The sequence below is a fragment of the Myotis nattereri genome, assembly GCF_964212035.1.
Source record: "Myotis nattereri genome assembly, chromosome: 9".
Lineage (NCBI taxonomy): Eukaryota > Metazoa > Chordata > Mammalia > Chiroptera > Vespertilionidae > Myotis > Myotis nattereri.
Window position 1 is genome coordinate 73109996 of NC_138084.1, and position 17817 is coordinate 73127812.

Consider the following 17817-nt stretch of genomic DNA (forward strand, 5'->3'; position numbering starts at 1 on the left):
CTCTTGCCTCCATAGCAGAGCTAAGGATGTCTGACTGCTGGCTTAGGCTCACTCCCCCGAGGACATCCCCCGAGGGCTCCTGGACTGAGAGAGGGCACAGGCCAGGCTGAGGGACCCCAGCCATATGCACATTGGGGGCAACCAGGCTGGCATGGGAGGGCCATTAGGGGTGACCAGGCAGGCAGAGGTGGTTAGGGGTGATAAAGCAGGCAGAAGAGCAGTTAGGGGAATTAGGCAGGCAGGCAGGTGAGTGGTTAGGAGGCAGTGGTCCTGGATTGCAAGAGGGATGTCTGACTGCTGGGTCTAAACTGGCAGTCAGACATCCCCTGAGGGGTCCCAGATAGGAGAGGGTGCAGGCTGGGCTGAGGGAATTTCATGCACCGGGCCTCTAGTAATAAAATATTAGGCAGAATTGGTAGAAGTGAGATAATGTAAGTAAACTACATCTCATTTTTTATTTGAAATAACCAAAGGCATTGTTTGAATTTAATATTAAGGAATAGAGGAATAAAATAGGCATGTTATTGAGAGTTCTGAAAATTACCACCAGAAAACCACCCAAAATATTTTAAATGAATGATATGTAGCATGTGGGATTGAAAATGGAAAGAGTTGTAGTGGAGAATGTACTTTTTATTACATACTATTCAGTACTACTAGATAAGCTACCTTATATATCTATTACTTTGACCAAACATTTTAAAATTATAATGTATCAATACTTTTAATACTATACAATCATCAAAAATAGTTCTTAAAGTGTTGACTTTTATAAATATTTGTCATCTGTTGTCAAATTTAAAAAATATTGATAATATGGGGAAAATGTATAGGTAAATATATATTTGTAAGTTATTTATTGTTAAGTAACAAAGTACCTGAAAATTTAGTAGCTAAAAGCAATAAGCACTTCTATTGTTCACAAGTCAACCTGTCAACTGGGTGGTTCTTCTTGTTTCTGGGGTTATTCATGTATCTAAGACCACCTGCATGTAGAGTAGGCATCCCTACTGACATTGCTGGGATCTCTCATGTATTTGAATATCATCTGACTTGAAGCTGGTCTAGGATAACCTTGGCTGAGATGACTGGGCTCTCCTCCATGTGATGTCTCCTATGCTTTAGCTATCTAGCCCAGGCTTATTCACATGATGGCTCAGAGGGCCATGAGGGAGAGGTTCATCATGCTTCCAAAGACCTGGGCTCAGATGGTACAATGTCCCTCCACTGCATCATGCTCACCAAAACCAAGTCATAATGCCAGTCCATCGTCAGGGCAAAGAGCATAGATCCAAGGAAGCCAATGATTGGGCTATCTAAAATTAGTATTAACTGTCTTTTAAAAGCAGAGGAAAAAATTAACAAATATGCAAACTAAACATATAATTGTGATACCTTTGTAGTGTGAAATTAAAGGTGAATGATTTTATTCCATTTTATAAACTTTTCTATTGTTTAATTGTAATGGCAAGCTATTACTTTTTAATATAGATTAAAAATGGTGGTAGAAGAGTCCTTTGTACACTCAAAAAATAAAAAAAAATAGACATATGAATACATAGATAAACAATGCCCACAACTGACAACTAAGGAGATCAGGAAAAAGAGAGAAAAGGTTGGCTTAAGTTTATTGAGTAGGGGAAAATTAACTATCTTGTTTCATCAAATACTATAAATTAGGCACGATTCTAGGTATGTTTATATGTAATTAGAGGCCCAGTGCACAAATTTGCACTGCCCCAATCAGGGCGGGTTGGGACTGGGCCAGTCAGGAGGAGGAGATGGCAAGAGGTTGGCTGGCCAGCCCTCCCTGATCAGGGCCCAAACAGCTCGGGGGAGGGGCATGAGCGATTGGCCAGTGGGCCCCACCCCTAATTGGTGTGGGGGGGCCAATTGGAGGTCAGTGGCTGGGGGAGGGGCTGTGGGAGGTTGGCTGGCCAGCGCCACCCCTGATTGGTATGTGTATGGGGGGTGACGGTGGGTGGAGCTGTCTAGGGGGAGGGGCTGGGGGCCAATTGAGGTGGTGGGGGCTGATCAGGGATGGGGCTTGTTGTGGGAGAGGCTGTGGGCAGTTGGCTGGCCAGCTCCGCCCCCAAATGGGGTTGGGGGTCGATCAGGGGCCAGCAGCCTGGAAGAGGGGTCATGGGTGGTTGGCTGGCTGGCACTGCCCCTGATCCCTGTGGGGGGGGGGATCTGGGGTGAGGCTGGGTGGTGGGAAGGTCCGCAGGAGGTTGGCCTGCTAGCCCACCCCCTATTGGGGTGAGGGGGGTTATCTGGGGTGGGCTGGCTGGAGGGAGAGGCTGCAGGCCAATCAGGATGGTGGGAGCCCATCAGGAGCAGGGCCTGCCAGGGGGAAGGGCTGCCAGAGGTTGGCTGGCCAGCCCCAACCCTAATCGGCTGGTTCACTGGCTGCAGTGGGCATCATAGTGACTGGTTATTCCAGATATTATGGTGTTTCGGGAACTGGCTTTTTATATATATATAGGCTAGAGGCCCAGTGCACGAAATTTGTGCATGGTGGGGGGTGTCTCACAGTCCGGCCTGCACCCTATCTAATCTGGGACCCCTTGGGGGATGTCCAACTGCCGGCCTGATTGATGCCTAACTACTCCTCTGCCAGCCTAATTGCTCTCAACTGCCCTCCCCTGCAGGTCTGGTCACCCCCAACTGCCCTCTACTTCCAGCCTGATCGCCCACAACTGTCGTTCCCTGCCAGCCATCTTGTGGTGGCCATCTTGTGACCACATGGGGGTGGCCATCTTGTGACGACATAGTGCGACGCCACCTAGGCTTTTATTATATAGGATTGCTTAATAAATTTAAGCTGAATTCCTTAAATCTAACCATTTATTTTCAAATTGAGTACTGGGCTTTTCTCACAGATGCTTGAAGACTCCACTTTTCTTGCTCAGCAGATACCATTGAATTTGAATACAGTGTAACAGTTGTAAAGTTCCCTTTGTTTATTACTACTGCTCTATTTAAACTGAACAATAATCCTTGTGCACATTTCACTAAAATGGAACTTATCTTTCCAATATGCAATATAAAGTTATTTTTTGTTTTCTTTAAAATATAAAAGAGAAGAAAAGAGATGACTTATTTGGGTTTTGAAAGGGATGCTCCTGTCAAGGTGTGCAGTTGTCAGTTTCTTGCTCCCTTCAAGCCTTCCACATTAACACTTCACTTCCAAGGGTGAACAGCCATCAGTCAAGTTGGTCTTCCCTCTAATTAGTGGTTAAGGGGTGGCACAGAGACAAATAAGGGTCAATTTTATTTATTAACTGTGCTAAAAATAGAATGGAAAATAGGACAGAAACTGTGTATGTGTGTGTGTGTCTGTGTGTGTGTGTATTTTCTTCCACTGACTTTGTTATATCAAACTGAAAAGATAGATTTTGCTCTTTTCCAAAGGAAGGAAGCTATGAATCACAGGAGTCCAATCTTATCCTGGCAAAGAACAAGAGAATTTGAGAAGCAGCAGTTTCCACTTAAGCAATACCAGTAAACACATCCGTGTCCAATGAGAGAGGAAAGAAAGTTGCTTTCATTTTTAAGATTTTTCCTGCCCAGGAATCCCGTGCAGCAATGGCTGGTGAGTGACTCCAGTTTTTACAGTTTATGGCTGTGTTTTGGGGACTTACAGCTCAGGAGGAAGGCTGGGGGAGAGGCGCAGAGCCATGAAAGGGGCACTCAGCAGACTATTCTACTCTGGGAGGTGGGTGATGGGAGCTTGGGTCACAGAAGTGACTGTGCTAACACACAAAGTACTTTAGTTAATATGTTAGAGCTTCTTAAGGGAAAAATAGGAAATTCCAAAAAAATCTGGATCTGTGTTCTTAAATCTTTCCTGTGATTTTAGACTTTTCTTTGGGCTCTTACCGCCCTAGAATTCTTGCCCATTTTAAGAGCGTCCTCTTGTTTGAGTGAGAGGCCCTGCTGTGAAACACAGGAACTTGCATTTCCTCCATGTTTCGTTTTCAGCAAGCAAACCAGCTGTGGTTCGTGCTCTCAGTCTCCACAAACAAAGCTGCTTTCAGCCCTGCCCCTGGAAACAAAATGCATTCTTCTACAGTATAATATGTTTATGTTTACTGCTATACAAATTGAATATCACGTGTTCTTAAGCATTGATAAATGTGATAGGAAGTGAATAGATGGTGGATGATACAAAAACTGACCCATGTCAGCTATCATGGATCTCCGTAGTGAAGTTGCTTCAAGTCTGTGAACGTCAGTTTCTTCATCTATAAAAGGGCACAGGCTTGAGTAAGGTATGTGCTATTATAAGTGTGGTCTGTGGAATCAACTCAGGAGCTGTTAGAAATGAAAATTCACAGAATGAAATAAAATAAAATGAAAATTTGATAGATCCACCCTGATCTATCAAATCAGAATTTTTAGAGAGAGAGAGAGAGAGAGAGAGAGAGAGAGAGAGAGAGAGGAAGGAAGAGAGAGAAACACTAATTTGTTGTTCCACTTATTTATGTATTCACTGGTTAATTCTTTTTCAAAACATATTTTTATTGATTTCAGGGAGAGAGAAATAGAAACGTGAATGATGAGAGATAATCTTTGATTAGCTGCCTCCTGCATGCCCCCACTGGGGATTGAGCCTGCAACTTGGGCATCTACTCTTAACTGGAATCAAACCTGGGACCCTTCAGTCCTCAGGTGGTCACTCTAGTCACTGAGCCAAACCAGCAAGGGCCATTTGTTGATTCTTGTATGTGACCTGACCTTGTATGTGCCCTGATTAGGCATAAAACCTGCAACCTTGGCTTATGAGGATGAGGCTCTAATCAAATGAGCTGCCCAGGACCAGGGCCTATGAAATCAGAATTTTTATGAATGGGGTATAGGCAGCTCTTGCTTATCAAGATTTTCAGATTCTTGATTTACATTAGAGAACCACTACCTATGGAAGTTCTTGTCTATATCTAAAATGTATTGTTTTCACAGACAAGAGACAGAAAGAAGATCCCATCTATAAGGTGAAGTCAATTGCCAGGAACATGGTCGATGGCTTTTTTGATGATTTGACAGAAAAAAATGTTATAAATAAGGATGAGTTACAAAGGTTGGGAGAAGGATTAGACATCATTGTGAACAAGACTGAAAGTCTACTTGAGGATATCACTGAGAAAACTCAAATGACAGGCAAAATACTTATGGACCATATCTTCAACCCCAAGAAACTACTGAGTTTGAGTGAGTATCTCAGACCAAAGGGCAAGTAACTAGTTCTTTATCTACTCTCATTACACGCTTTTTCTTTTCTTATTTCTATTCACATATGGAGCATGAATTGTCCACATATCTGGTACCTTCTTTTCCTGATTTTCTCATTTAATATTTCAAAATGCCCTGATCTACTCCTGTCCCTGTTCCAACATCCCCAATCACTTTACACTGATGCACATTTCTTTAGCAATTGTCACCTTCAATCATTCTGTAACATTTATTTATTTATTTATTTATTTATTTATTTATTTATTTATTTATTATAGCATCTCTCTCCCTGCTGAAATGTAAACTCCATGAGGCATGTATGTCTGCTTTGTTTAAGAATATATCCCAATCCACAGAAATGGCACCTGATAGGTGCTGAGTAAATATTTGTTAAATGAATCAATCAATGGTGCTGGAGGTGTATTAAATTTAATGAGAGCTTTTAGCTAATCTGTGCTACTCTGGCCATACACTATAGACATTAGAGTCATTCCCAGATATAGAATATCCAATGGAAAAACCCCCCAAAAAACACAAAACAAAACACTATCTTCTGCTTAGTGGTGGTCTATGCCTGTTAACGTAAAATACCATTGAAACCTGTAAAGAATTTTTGTGAGTTTATTTGAGCCAAATTGTCGACATATGCTGGGAAGCAGAACCTCAACGAATTGAGATAATGCTCCAGAGAATGGTGGGGTTACATTTGTATTTATACATTGCAATCAAAGGAGGGACATAGGTAGGTTACATGAAATTCATTGGTGATAGATTAAGGAGGAGGGATAAAGCAAAGCAGGGAAACCCCTGGGATTGGATAAAAAGTAAAATGATGGACACACACTTAGGTGGGTGCAGTAACAATTAACATTATAATGAAGGAATTTATGGTTTCTGTCCTGGCGCCCAGCACATTTGGTTGTGCCCCAGGGGCTCCAGAAAAAGGGAAGTTACAAATTACCCAGACATTTCAAGGGTTTGTTATCATAGATGCAGAAAGACAGATGGACTCAGTTAAGGTAAAGGTTGACCTTGTCAGTGAAGATACCGGCCTAGGATGTTACTGCCCACCATTACAGCTTTTAAAGTTTAATTTCAGACCATCTTTGTGGTTACTTTACGTCTCTGAGTTTGCAAGACTGCCATGCAGGCCTTCCCTGAGCTTGTCAGGTCAGCATGTGGTCCCTTTCGTCCACAATCCCAAAAGATATATCTCTAAGAACCTGTATTTATCTGTGTTAAAAAAGGAGATAAGCAATTTGACACATACATGTGTCTTTCTCTCTAGAGCATGGGTCAGCCACACCTTTCCTTTGAAAGGACAGATAGTATTTTAAGCTTTTTGAACCATGTGGTCTCTGCCAGAACACAACTCAAATCTGCTGTTGTGGCATGCGATCAGCAATATACAATAAGTACAAAATGAGTGTGGATGTGTTCCAATAACACTTCATTTACAAAAACAGGTGTAGGGCTGAGTAGGGCCCACAGGGCATAGTTTGCTGATTCCTACTCTAGCATAAAACATACACATGGGTATATATTCCAAATACTTCCAACATCCCTCAGGGATTATTTTGTTGTTGTTGCTGTTGTCGCAAGATGAATTTTTGTAGAGATGTATTTTTCCGCTTTGAAATGAAAAATGCTTTTGCAGAAAAGCCTTGATTAAATAAGTTAATGATTCCTTGTATTAAATAGACAGGAAGATAATGACCTATTCCTTATTTTGTGGAAACTCAGCCTCCTCCTTCACTTTGTAGAAGGTTGCAGTCCTCTAAAACAAATTTGGAGTTTAAAGAATGAGCCAAATCTCCATGCTTCATATGCCATCTGCTGAACATAGTAATTTCCTTGTCAGTGCTAGGTGAAGAATTTGAAGTGTGTAGGCTCTGGAAACTTACTTCCGCTAATGCATATTCATTTTATTTTGGCAGCTTGTCGTGAAAATGAGGATAGTGAATCTGAGAACAGTGAGTCTTCTTCCTCAACAGGTAACTGCCTCCAAGTTTCACCTCACAGGTGAAAACTTCTAGTGTCGTCAGAATATATTCTGGTAAAGACCTAGAAAACCCGTGTTCTCAATCAATTTTCGTCTTTGGAAATAACCTTCAGAGTAGAGCATCGATGCTTAACATTTTGTTCATTTCACCTCAGAATCTGAAAATGAAAGTGAAGAAAATGAAGATAAGGAAAAAGCTGAATCAGTCCACACATTGGCTGTCCCTCCAACAGGTAACTGCCATCAAAACCCAGTGGCTCATGGGAGCCCTCATACATTACTTGGCGTAAGGCAGCTATACAGCGGCCCTATGTTATAGTGAAAAGACCACTGAATTTAGGTTCAGGAAATCAGGTATTTTCCCCTTCTGCCCCTAACAAAGTCCCTCAAAAGTAAGATTAACACTTGCATTCCTCTCTTTAATTCTAAGAATCTAGAAGTGAAAATGAAGATGATGAAACTGAGGAGCATGCTGGCTTGTCCCAGGCATCGGTTCTACCTCTGACAGGTAATATCATGGACATATAAGGACACTAATTGAGCTAGGGCATATAAAAAGGCCTTTTGGCATAGTGGAAATAGAAATGGAGTAAACCCCCCCCCACCCCCTAAAAAAAAATCTATGCATTAAGTCCATCTGCCACCAACTAAACATGTTCTCTGGTATCTATTTCTCAGCTTTTCTGAGGTTCAAATTTTTAAATGGGATTAACATATTTAAAGGGATTCATAAAACAACTAAGATATAAGCAACTAGCAACTGCACAAAACAGAATAAGGATGTGGTTAAGAAAAGTACATTAGAAAGACGAAAGAGTATGAATCACACATACTATGTGGTCACCAAAGAACCTGATGAAATATGAGGCCACATTAAAGAATGACAGTGTCTAGAAAGGGAGTAGTGATAGTGTTGTCTTCTGAGTATTGGATCTTCAGAAGTTCTGAACAAACAAAGGAATAAAAACTTTATAATCTGTATTCATTCTTACATCTATTCTTATATTACATATATGCATCTGTTCATTGAAAACCTACTATCTGCTATTCTAATTAATGTGTTTATAGCAATAAGCAATATAAAGGTCCTCCTTACATGGAAATTACAAAGTAGTGAAGGCAGATATATAATGAACATGCAGAAACGAAGTAGCATAATTTCAGGGAACATACATGAGAAAAGAGGATTCGCCCATAGAAAGAGATGTTGGGGTAGGTAGAAGGCACATGAGCCAGGGCGGATAGTTATGAGGTGCTATTTCAGTACATACGTGAACAATAGTTTTGCCAAACTCTAATGCTAAAACATTCCATGAAAAGGCAAAACAAGAGCAAGAGCTCTGAGTCTGGAATGATCTTGTCATAGAAAAAGTCAATCTGGCTGAAGAGCAGGAAATTAGCTAGAATGTGGTAGAAGAGCAGCAAAGAAGTCAGACTATTGCTGCAATGCCATTTTGGGGTGTTTTAGAGAGTGGAAAGAATTGGATTTTGTTTGCAATAGAAAACATTTAAGGAGTTTTTAAGAGGAGGGATAAACAAGCATAGAGTCAGAAAAGCTACTTGAAAACTATTTGCATATTTTAGTTAAGAGATAATAGCTTTTAGTTTAGAACTGCAGTAATAGAGATTATGACAGGGAATTAAATTTGGAATCTATTTTGGAGGTAGAATCAACAGAAACTATAGATGATGTGGGTGTGGGCTAATAAAAGAAGTGAAAGAATCAAAGGTGGTTCTAGGTTTTTGGCTGGACAACTAGGTACCGCTTACTGAGACAGCGAAAAGTTGTGATTCAGAGTAAAATCAGGAGAAGCAGATTTGCAGGAGTGGACAAATATCAGGAGCCCTTAGTACATGTTTAGTTTGAAATGTGCTATATCCAAGGCAGGTGCTGAGTAAACAGGACTTTGCAGAAGAATCAGGGATGGGAATACATTTGGGGATTCTTCAGCATGTAATGGTAGATAGAATTCCAGTGGTGGGACTGACAAAGGCCGTCTGGGGAGAAATGCTGATAGAGAACAACATAGAACAACCCAACTTTTGGACGTATGGCAGAAGAGGAAGAGTCACCAGTGGGGACAGATTTAGAAACAATGCTGGAAAATGCAGCATCCCAGAAGCCCAGAAAACATCTTTCAAAAAATAAGATGTTAAATGATGAGAAAGGGAAAAAGTGGTTTTTTGTAACCTTGATAACAAGTACTTTAAGTGGTGAGGATACTAGCCAGTTTATATTGAATACAGGAGAAAAAATTAAGTTGAAAAAATAAAAATAGTGAAAATAGACAAAGCCTTAAAAGGAGTTGTGCTGAGAAGTGGAGAAGAGAAATGGGACAATAAGAGCTGGAGGGGAAGTGAGGTCAAGGGTAGGAGTTTTTAACAGATAACTTGATATGAAGGCATGCTACTATTCCAATGGGGATAACACAGTGGGAAGAGTAAGAGAAGTTGATGGTGGAGAAGGCACAGCTAAATAAATGCCTGAGTTAAGTCCTGTGAGTGAGAGGGAATGGAACTCAGAGCATAAGTAGAGGTACCACTCTTATTGGAGGAAGAACTTGTCTTTATTTGCAGTAGGAGGAAAATTAGAGTAGGTGGGTAGATATGTAGGTGAACTGATGGATTTGTTGGTTAAAAATGAAATCATTTTTATGCAGAAATTATTAAAAGGAACAGAGGTTTGTTATACTAAGGAAAAACAAGAAACCAGGAGATACTTGGTAGCTGTTTTCAAGTTGACGATAACTACTGTATTCATTAACAAGCAGTTATAAACTGTGCCAGATATCATTAATGTGTGCCAGATTATCTTGCTAGATACTGGAAATACAAAGATTACAGACACTTACCTGTCCTACTTAAGCTTACAGTACAATAAACACAAGGTAAAATACAATAATTTTTTTTAGATGGGACAATTATATAAAATAATGTGGAGATAAATTAAAGTCATAGAAGAATTCATGGGTTTTCACAGGGAAAGGAATTAGATATTTTTGTAATAACAATGTGGGAAATACATAACAATACTTAGAAGGTTCTCACTTTACAATATTCAGAACTATTCAATAATGATTTAGAGTGTTATTTAGAGTGTTTTAAGTTACCTGTTAGTAGAGATATTTCAGAGAATGGTAGTTATAAATAGGGGTATTGTACATGGCATTCAAATATCTGAATGGTAACTTGACTAGGCCAAATGAACATTAGGCTTCTTTCTAAATCTTAGGTACTGTGTTTATATGAATGTAATGAGTTGGCTTTTAAAGATTAGTCAATGCTGTGAGCACTAACAAAAACAGAAATATATAGTGGGGGTCACTAAGAGGCAGAAAGAAAAGAGGGGGAATATTTAAGTTTTTGTTTTAGTAATTTAAATAGAAAACATTTTTATTATATTAAGCTGTTGGGTGAGATGGTGGTAAGCAATTCTTAAGAATGAAAGCCCACTCAACAGAGATGCATGATTGCAAAGCAGTGGACATTATTGCTTAATGAGGGTTTGTTTTTGTTTTGCTTTTTCTCTTTTAGCTCCTCAGGAAACCCAGTCTTCCCAACCCATTCATAAGTTGAAACTTTGTCCTCCTGATCATTTCCAGAGACTGAAGACAACAAAGGCAGATGAGGTATTTTGCTTTGGAATAGGGAGAAACACAATTTGCCCACTTAAACAAGATACTGGAGACATACTGGGAATTTTAGTTCATGTAAAAATCATAGGATGTTATCTAATCATGCTCTCTAATAAGTGATCCTTACATTACCTTTCCTGTCTCTTCCATTCCATCCTGGAACACATTCTAAACTCCTAACCAATGCCAAGTTCCTGCGACATGTGTTCAGTTGATGGTCCTCTTTCCTCATAAGGACATAGAGTAGTTCCATTCCTAAGCTCTTCAGCCATCCATTCTGTAATGGGAAAAGGTCTGTTTTCTATGCATTTTGGAGGCAAAAATGAGGAGGCCTGGGACAACTAATTCTGTGTTTGTTAATTGCAGATTTATCCAGTGATGGAAAAAGAGGGCAGAACACGCCTGGCCCTCATCATCCACAACAAAGATTTTGATCATCTTTGTAAACGATGGGGTTCTGAAGATGACCTTTTGGGGATGCAAGACCTGCTAGAAAGCCTTGGATACTCAGTGGTTGTAAAAGAGAATCTTACAGCCCTGGTAAGACTCAAGAAAGTAGGACAAACTTCCTACCATCCTAAACAGTTTTGAACTTCTTCCTTAGCAGCTATACAAACAAAATATGCATATGTTATAGGAATTATATTTGTTCAAGAATAGGGTCTCCTGGATTTCTGCCTCCTCAAGTACAGTCTCATAGCAAAGGTTCATAGTACCTTTTAGTAGTAGTATCTCACTAAAAATTCTGGATCTCTCTAAAGGTCTCAATCTGAGAGAAAATATATTACTTGATAGTATTTGTGAAACAAAGACCTGGGCCCTAAAATTGCCTGATACCTACAGAATGAGCTCATGAGATTTTTATAATTTCAATATCATGTGTCTAAATGTAAAGGCACATATGTAGCAAAAAACAAAAACAAGTTTACACACACACACACACACACACACACACACACACACACACACATAGAGTTATGATTCTGGCTCTGCCTAAAATATACTGGGTAACTTTAGACAATCCATGTAAAACTAACTTTCTATTGTTCCATCATGAGTGAATTTGTTAAGTGTTTATAATTTTTGTCAATAGGAAATTCTCTTTTTTAATGAAAACTTACAGAAACTCCAACATATGAAACAGAGGAAAAATAAGCCTTTCTATTGGAGACTAGTCATGTCACTTGCCCTTCATTCTATTTCAGTGGTTCTCAACCTTCCTAATGCCATGACCCTTTAATACAGTTCCTCATGTTGTGGTGACCCCCAACCATAAAATTATTTTCATTGCTACTTCATAACTGTAATTTTGCTACTGTTATGAATCGTAATGTAAATATCTGATATGCAGGATGTATTTTCATTGTTACAAATTGAACATAATTAAAGCATAGTGATTAATCACAAAAACAATATGTAATTATATATGTCTTTTCTGATGGTCTTAGGCGACCCCTGTGAAAGGGTCGTTCAACCCCCAAAGGGGTCGCGACCCACAGGTTGACTACCCACAGGTTGAGAACCGCTGTCCTATTTCATCTCCCAGCATTGGCCTAGAGTCCAAATCACCTGATCCCTTGTTGCCTGCACCGTTTTGTTAACTCCATCTACTATTCAGTTGCAAACTATATATGGAGAGCTCCTTCATCGTGATTCTGGAGTCTCTTTCAGGAAATGGTAGCAGTGCTATGTGAGTTTGCTGCCCGCAAAGAGCACCGATCCTCGGACAGTACAATCTTGGTGTTTATGTCACACGGTGTCCTGGAAGGAATCTGTGGGACAAAACACAGAGGAGAAGAACCAGATATACTTCACGATGATACAATCTTCCAAATTTTCAACAACCGTAACTGCCAGAGTCTAAGAGACAAACCCAAGATCATCATCATGCAGGCTTGCAGAGGAAGTGAGTCTGAGTTGGGGGAAATCAGGGAATGGCTTTACACTTTTTCCCATTTGTATGATGTCTAGCCTTCTTTTTCTCAGAGATGGATGAGAAAAAAACATTTCATTACTACTCTCAGGCCCAGTCCAGATTGTATTAAGTTTGTATTATTCTTTTTTTTTAATATATTCTATTGATTTTTTACAGAGAGGAAGGGAGAGGGATAGAGAGTTAGAAACAGATGAGAGAGAAACATCGATCAGCTGCCTCCTGCATATCCCCTACTGGGGATGTGCCGGCAACCAAGGTATATGCCCTTGACCGGAATTGAACCTGGGACCCTTCAGTCCACAGGCTGACGCTCTATCCACTGAGCCAAACTGGTTAGGGCAAGTTTGCATTATTCTTAAAGAAATTATAAGTAGCCTAATCAGGAATGCCCCGATCATTTGTGATTATATCGTCAACAAGTTTACTCTAAAGTTAAGTGGGCTTTGTATGGTTCACAGGTAGTGAGGTAGTCTTTCTAACAGTAAGAAGATACTTTCATTTTTAATAAATGCTGTACCAAAATGTATTGAAGTAAAAGTATAATGGTAAAAAAATGTATGTTGTGTGTGTGTCTATGTATGTGTTTGAATATAACATCTTTCATATGACACGGATGTCTCTCTCAGGAGGTGATGGGATTGTTTGGGTGCCAGACATGGGAGAAGCCTCTGCATGTAGCAATAACCGTACATTGAAGTGTTGTTTCTGGAGTGATGCTGTTACAAAGACCCACGTGGAGAAGGACTTCATTGCGTTCAAATCATCAACTCCACGTAAGTGACTTCATAGAGAACACTTTCTCAGCCTATTAGTTCCTAGATTAGAGGCTAGGCCATGATAATATTTTATCACTATTTTAAGAACATTTCCTCTATAATGAGATATTGTTGGTGGAAGATCTATTTAAAATATTAAAATTTAAATAACTAGAAAGTTACAAGTCCTGATTTTGGAGGAAATTTTCAAACTACACGGAAGGTCAAGGAAGATCCAGACTTAAAATAGTCTAACTATAAATAAAGTAAGAGGTTATTTTTTGTTTTTGTGTATATATATATATATATATATATATATATATATATATATATATACATACCATGGCAGAGAAATGTATCATCTTCTCATGGTTTGGTCAACCTGATCATGTACTAGCAATTAAATGAGCGAACCAAGAAAATTATAATAATTGTACTACATATCCTAGAATCTCTTGGCCTGTTATTTAAAGAGTTACATAGCTGTATTTTTCAGAGAGTTAGAATTTTGGGAGATGCTCACTTAAGGTTGATATTTAATATTCTAAAAATAGATGAAATTACCTAGAAACAGAGAACAGAATGAGATGGAATCCTACATCAAAGACTTGAAGAACTCTAGAGTTCAAGATCAGAGCTAGAAATATTAGTCATCAAATTAGACTCAGGCCCAGCCAGCATGGCTTAGTGGTTGAGCATCAACCTGGGAACTGAGAGGTGGCCGTTTGATTCCTAGTCAGGGCACATGCCTGGGTTGTGGGCTCCATCCCTAGAGTGGGGCATGTAAGGGGCAGCCAATCAATGATTCTCTCTCATTATTGATGTTTCTCTCTCTCTCTCTCTCTCTCTCTCTCTCTCTCTCTCTCTCTCTCTCTCTCCCTCTTCCTTCCTCTCTGAAATCAATAAAAATATATTTAAAAAATTCAACTCAGAAGGTAGGGTCAGAGAATAAAAAATAAAACTAGGAGTATGTGTTGTCAGAGTTACTTAGAAAGAATCTGCTGGAGTTACCAATAGTTTCTGATGTGAATAAGATCTCAGGTAAAGATGAGGCCCAATGAGTTACCATTAGATTTAATGACTTGGAGGATGTGGGTGACCTTGCAGAAAGTCATTTGGTAAATATAGTGTGGGAGGGAGAAGCTAGACAGGAGTGAGGAGGCTGGGAGAAAATGAAGATGGTGAGTAGAGATATATTTGAGAAACTTAACTATAAAAAGAAAGGAGAAAGAGAAAGATAGCTGCAGATAAACTGACAATTAGAATATTTGCTTTTTTTATGATAGAAGATAATTGATCACTTTGCAGTGGTAAAGAGGGGTGTTAATTCAATAGATATTCACACAGCAAAACTTTAAGTGTAAAAAAATTATACTAGGAAATAGTATGGATGAAGAGAAGGCCCAGAGTCAAAGAACATCAAGGGCTGTATTCTTTTTTATACTGTGTAGTAGGTGCTGAAAGGATTTATGTCCTTTTCCACTATGTTCAATCCTAAGGTCCATAACTTTGGCCCTGCTACTAATAAAGTCAAGGGGATTTATGATTGAGGGTCCATGGTGGTTTTCTCTGAACTGCTATAAAAACCTGTGGTCCTAGCTTTATCCAGATTTGGCCTCTCTCTTTCCTCCAAAGCATTAAAATCAAACTTTTTCTAAAATCTACGGCTTTAGGAGGCTTTCATACTTAAACAATGTCTGCATAACTCAATATTTTTATACTTTTTATTTGCAGATAATAGCTCTTGGAGAGGGGTCAAAACTGGCTCTTTCTTCATTTCCCAAATTATCTACCACTTCAAGGAATATGCTTGGTGTCATCATTTGGAGGAGATTTTTCGAAAGGTAGGATCTTTTCCTTTTATTCCATGTCCCAGAACATTTTGTAGAACCATTTACAAAATGTTTTCAGGAATCCTGAAGCCGTAAGTCCCTTTGATGCTCTTTCCTGTATTCCAAGTTTACTTTCGTTTTTTGAAGTAATACATAGAACCAGTGTGAGTTTCTCCAATTCTAGTAGTCTTGCTCATTCAGGGAATGGTTTTGAAGGTACTAATTTCATTGTGTATGCACTATATCCAAGGATGCTAAAATTTCTGTTTATATCATGTAAAAATAGCCTTTCTTCTGTTTATATCATGTAAAAATTAGCCTCACCCCTAAGTGAAAAGTTCAAATTTCCTCTTTCAAAAATCTCTAAAGGCTTTCTTGGCTACTTTAGGTTCAACATTCATTTGAGACACCAAAGGAACTGGCCCAGATGCCAACGATTGAAAGAGTATCCATGACACGGTATTTCTACCTCTTCCCTGGGAACTAAGGTAAATGTAACCAAGAAGTGGACTTGGGTGCTTCCTGCTCAGAGTCTTTACATAAAGTCTAGATAGAATGCAGAGCAATGATAGAGTGCTGCTGCCCAGTCATCACTAAGGATCACCTTATCTGCCCTTTTTTAATGGCCCTTGGAGGAACCCTGGTTTTATTTGCATAATAAATGCAAATAAAATGATTGCATAAGAAATGATTAAGTCCAGATAGACAATTCTTCAGTCCTTACTTCTCTCAAAAATCTACTCAGTAAGTAGGAAATATTTAGTTCTGATGCATGCACGAAACAAAACAATGGGACATGTTACATATAGCTGATGCTTTGGCTTCCTTCCCCAAAAATCTGTTTTGCTGAGTCATATCCCTACTCTGTTTGACATGAGGCTTGCTAGTGCCATAGCGTCAACTGACTGCTGATGAATCTACACTGAGGCAATGAGGCCCTGGTAAAGATTGTCTTGTTTGGGCATGATAGATACATAGCCCTTTTGTGAAGCTATGTCTCATAGTAGAAATTAGTTCTATTTATATCTTACTTCTAGTTACTAATAACAACATTCTCTTTCTACTTTTTCCAGGACAAATGGAGACATTATGGTCTCTATGATTCTTCTACTTTAAAAGGTCAATTTTTCATGAAGAATATTTTTGTACCAAACATTCAATTGCCTACCCTTTACAAATGCCAGGCTAAAATCACGATCTTACTGTTATTGAATTAATGCTCAATAAAGTTCCTTTAAAAGTATGCTTGTTTTCTCATTTTATCATAAAGGTAATTCATGCTCACTGTAAAACAAACTTTAAGTATAGAGAAACATAAAAATATTTTTAATGAAGAAATAATACTTCTTGCCATGGCCTGTGTGGCTCAGTTGGTTGGGCATCATCCAGGCACTGAGGGATTGCCAGTTGGATTCCTGGTCAAGGCATCTGACCCTTTTGTATCTCCATCCTTTATTGGGACAGCCAATCAACGCATCACTCTCACATTGATATTTCTCTCTCTCCCCCTTCCTCCTCTCTCTAAAAAAAATAAGAAAATATCTTTAAAAAAACAAATAATACTTCTTAACCTTCTTTTAACTCTATTTGTAATAACCCGCTAATTTTATAAAGTTCCTTGATTTTGTATCAATTCTGTTTCTGTTTTATTATTTTGTGATAACCCTCACTAATAGCAATAAAAATACCCTAAATACTATTTTTGATTTTGTAATATTCCATCAGGCATTTTATTATATATTATTTAAACTTTTACTTACTTTTAATGTCCTTTTTAATATGGATTTCCTGCACACTGTGATGATAAATATTTTTAAGATTTTACTTTGTCTAAGTATAAGTTTATTTCTCATAATATTAGGTTTATTTTCTTATAATATATTCCAAAAAGTGGAATTTCTAGATGCAAGTGTAAATATTTTTACACTTTTTATTGGCAAAATTTTATGCCCACTTTTCTGAATATAAAAAATTTAAGATAACTACTGACAAATAAATTAAATGTCCCTTTTAAATAAAGTTACTAATATAATAGATGAAAAATAGTCGATTTCATTAGTTACTATTTTTTGTTATTATTATTATTGGACTTTTAATACCTTTACTAGCTAGTTTTTAATATGAATTATTAATTCATATTATCTTTCTATTTTGTTACAAGTTTTGTGTATTTTTCTCAATAACTGTGGAAATACTTTCTGTATAATAACATTTTAGTTCATGGTCATATGTTAGCAAGCATTTCTTAGTTGTTTGATAACAAATGTTGTGTATGATATTATATAAAACACACAATTTTAGTAATTCACTTACATTTATTTCAGTTTGCTTCTATTTTTCAAACTTAAATAGTATACTACTCCATCTATATTTTCCTATCATTGTATTTAGATTTTTAAAAATCTTTTTCTAAAATATATGTAAG

General features: G+C 38.4%; 1 protein-coding gene across 1 annotated transcript; it reads left to right on the top strand.

Annotated features, from left to right (window-relative positions):
• The first annotated feature begins 3414 nt into the window (after positions 1 to 3414).
• On the top strand, positions 3415 to 17023 carry LOC308524855 (caspase-12-like). Its single transcript, XM_081099457.1, has 12 exons — positions 3415 to 3595; positions 4963 to 5211; positions 7170 to 7226; positions 7390 to 7467; positions 7665 to 7742; positions 10769 to 10863; positions 11236 to 11409; positions 12541 to 12775; positions 13432 to 13578; positions 15295 to 15404; positions 15781 to 15880; positions 16466 to 17023. Exons 1-11 carry the CDS (start codon positions 3589 to 3591, stop codon positions 15877 to 15879), a joined length of 1329 nt encoding a protein of 442 aa, XP_080955583.1. The 5' UTR covers positions 3415 to 3588; the 3' UTR covers position 15880; positions 16466 to 17023.
• Positions 17024 to 17817: the final 794 nt, after the last annotated feature.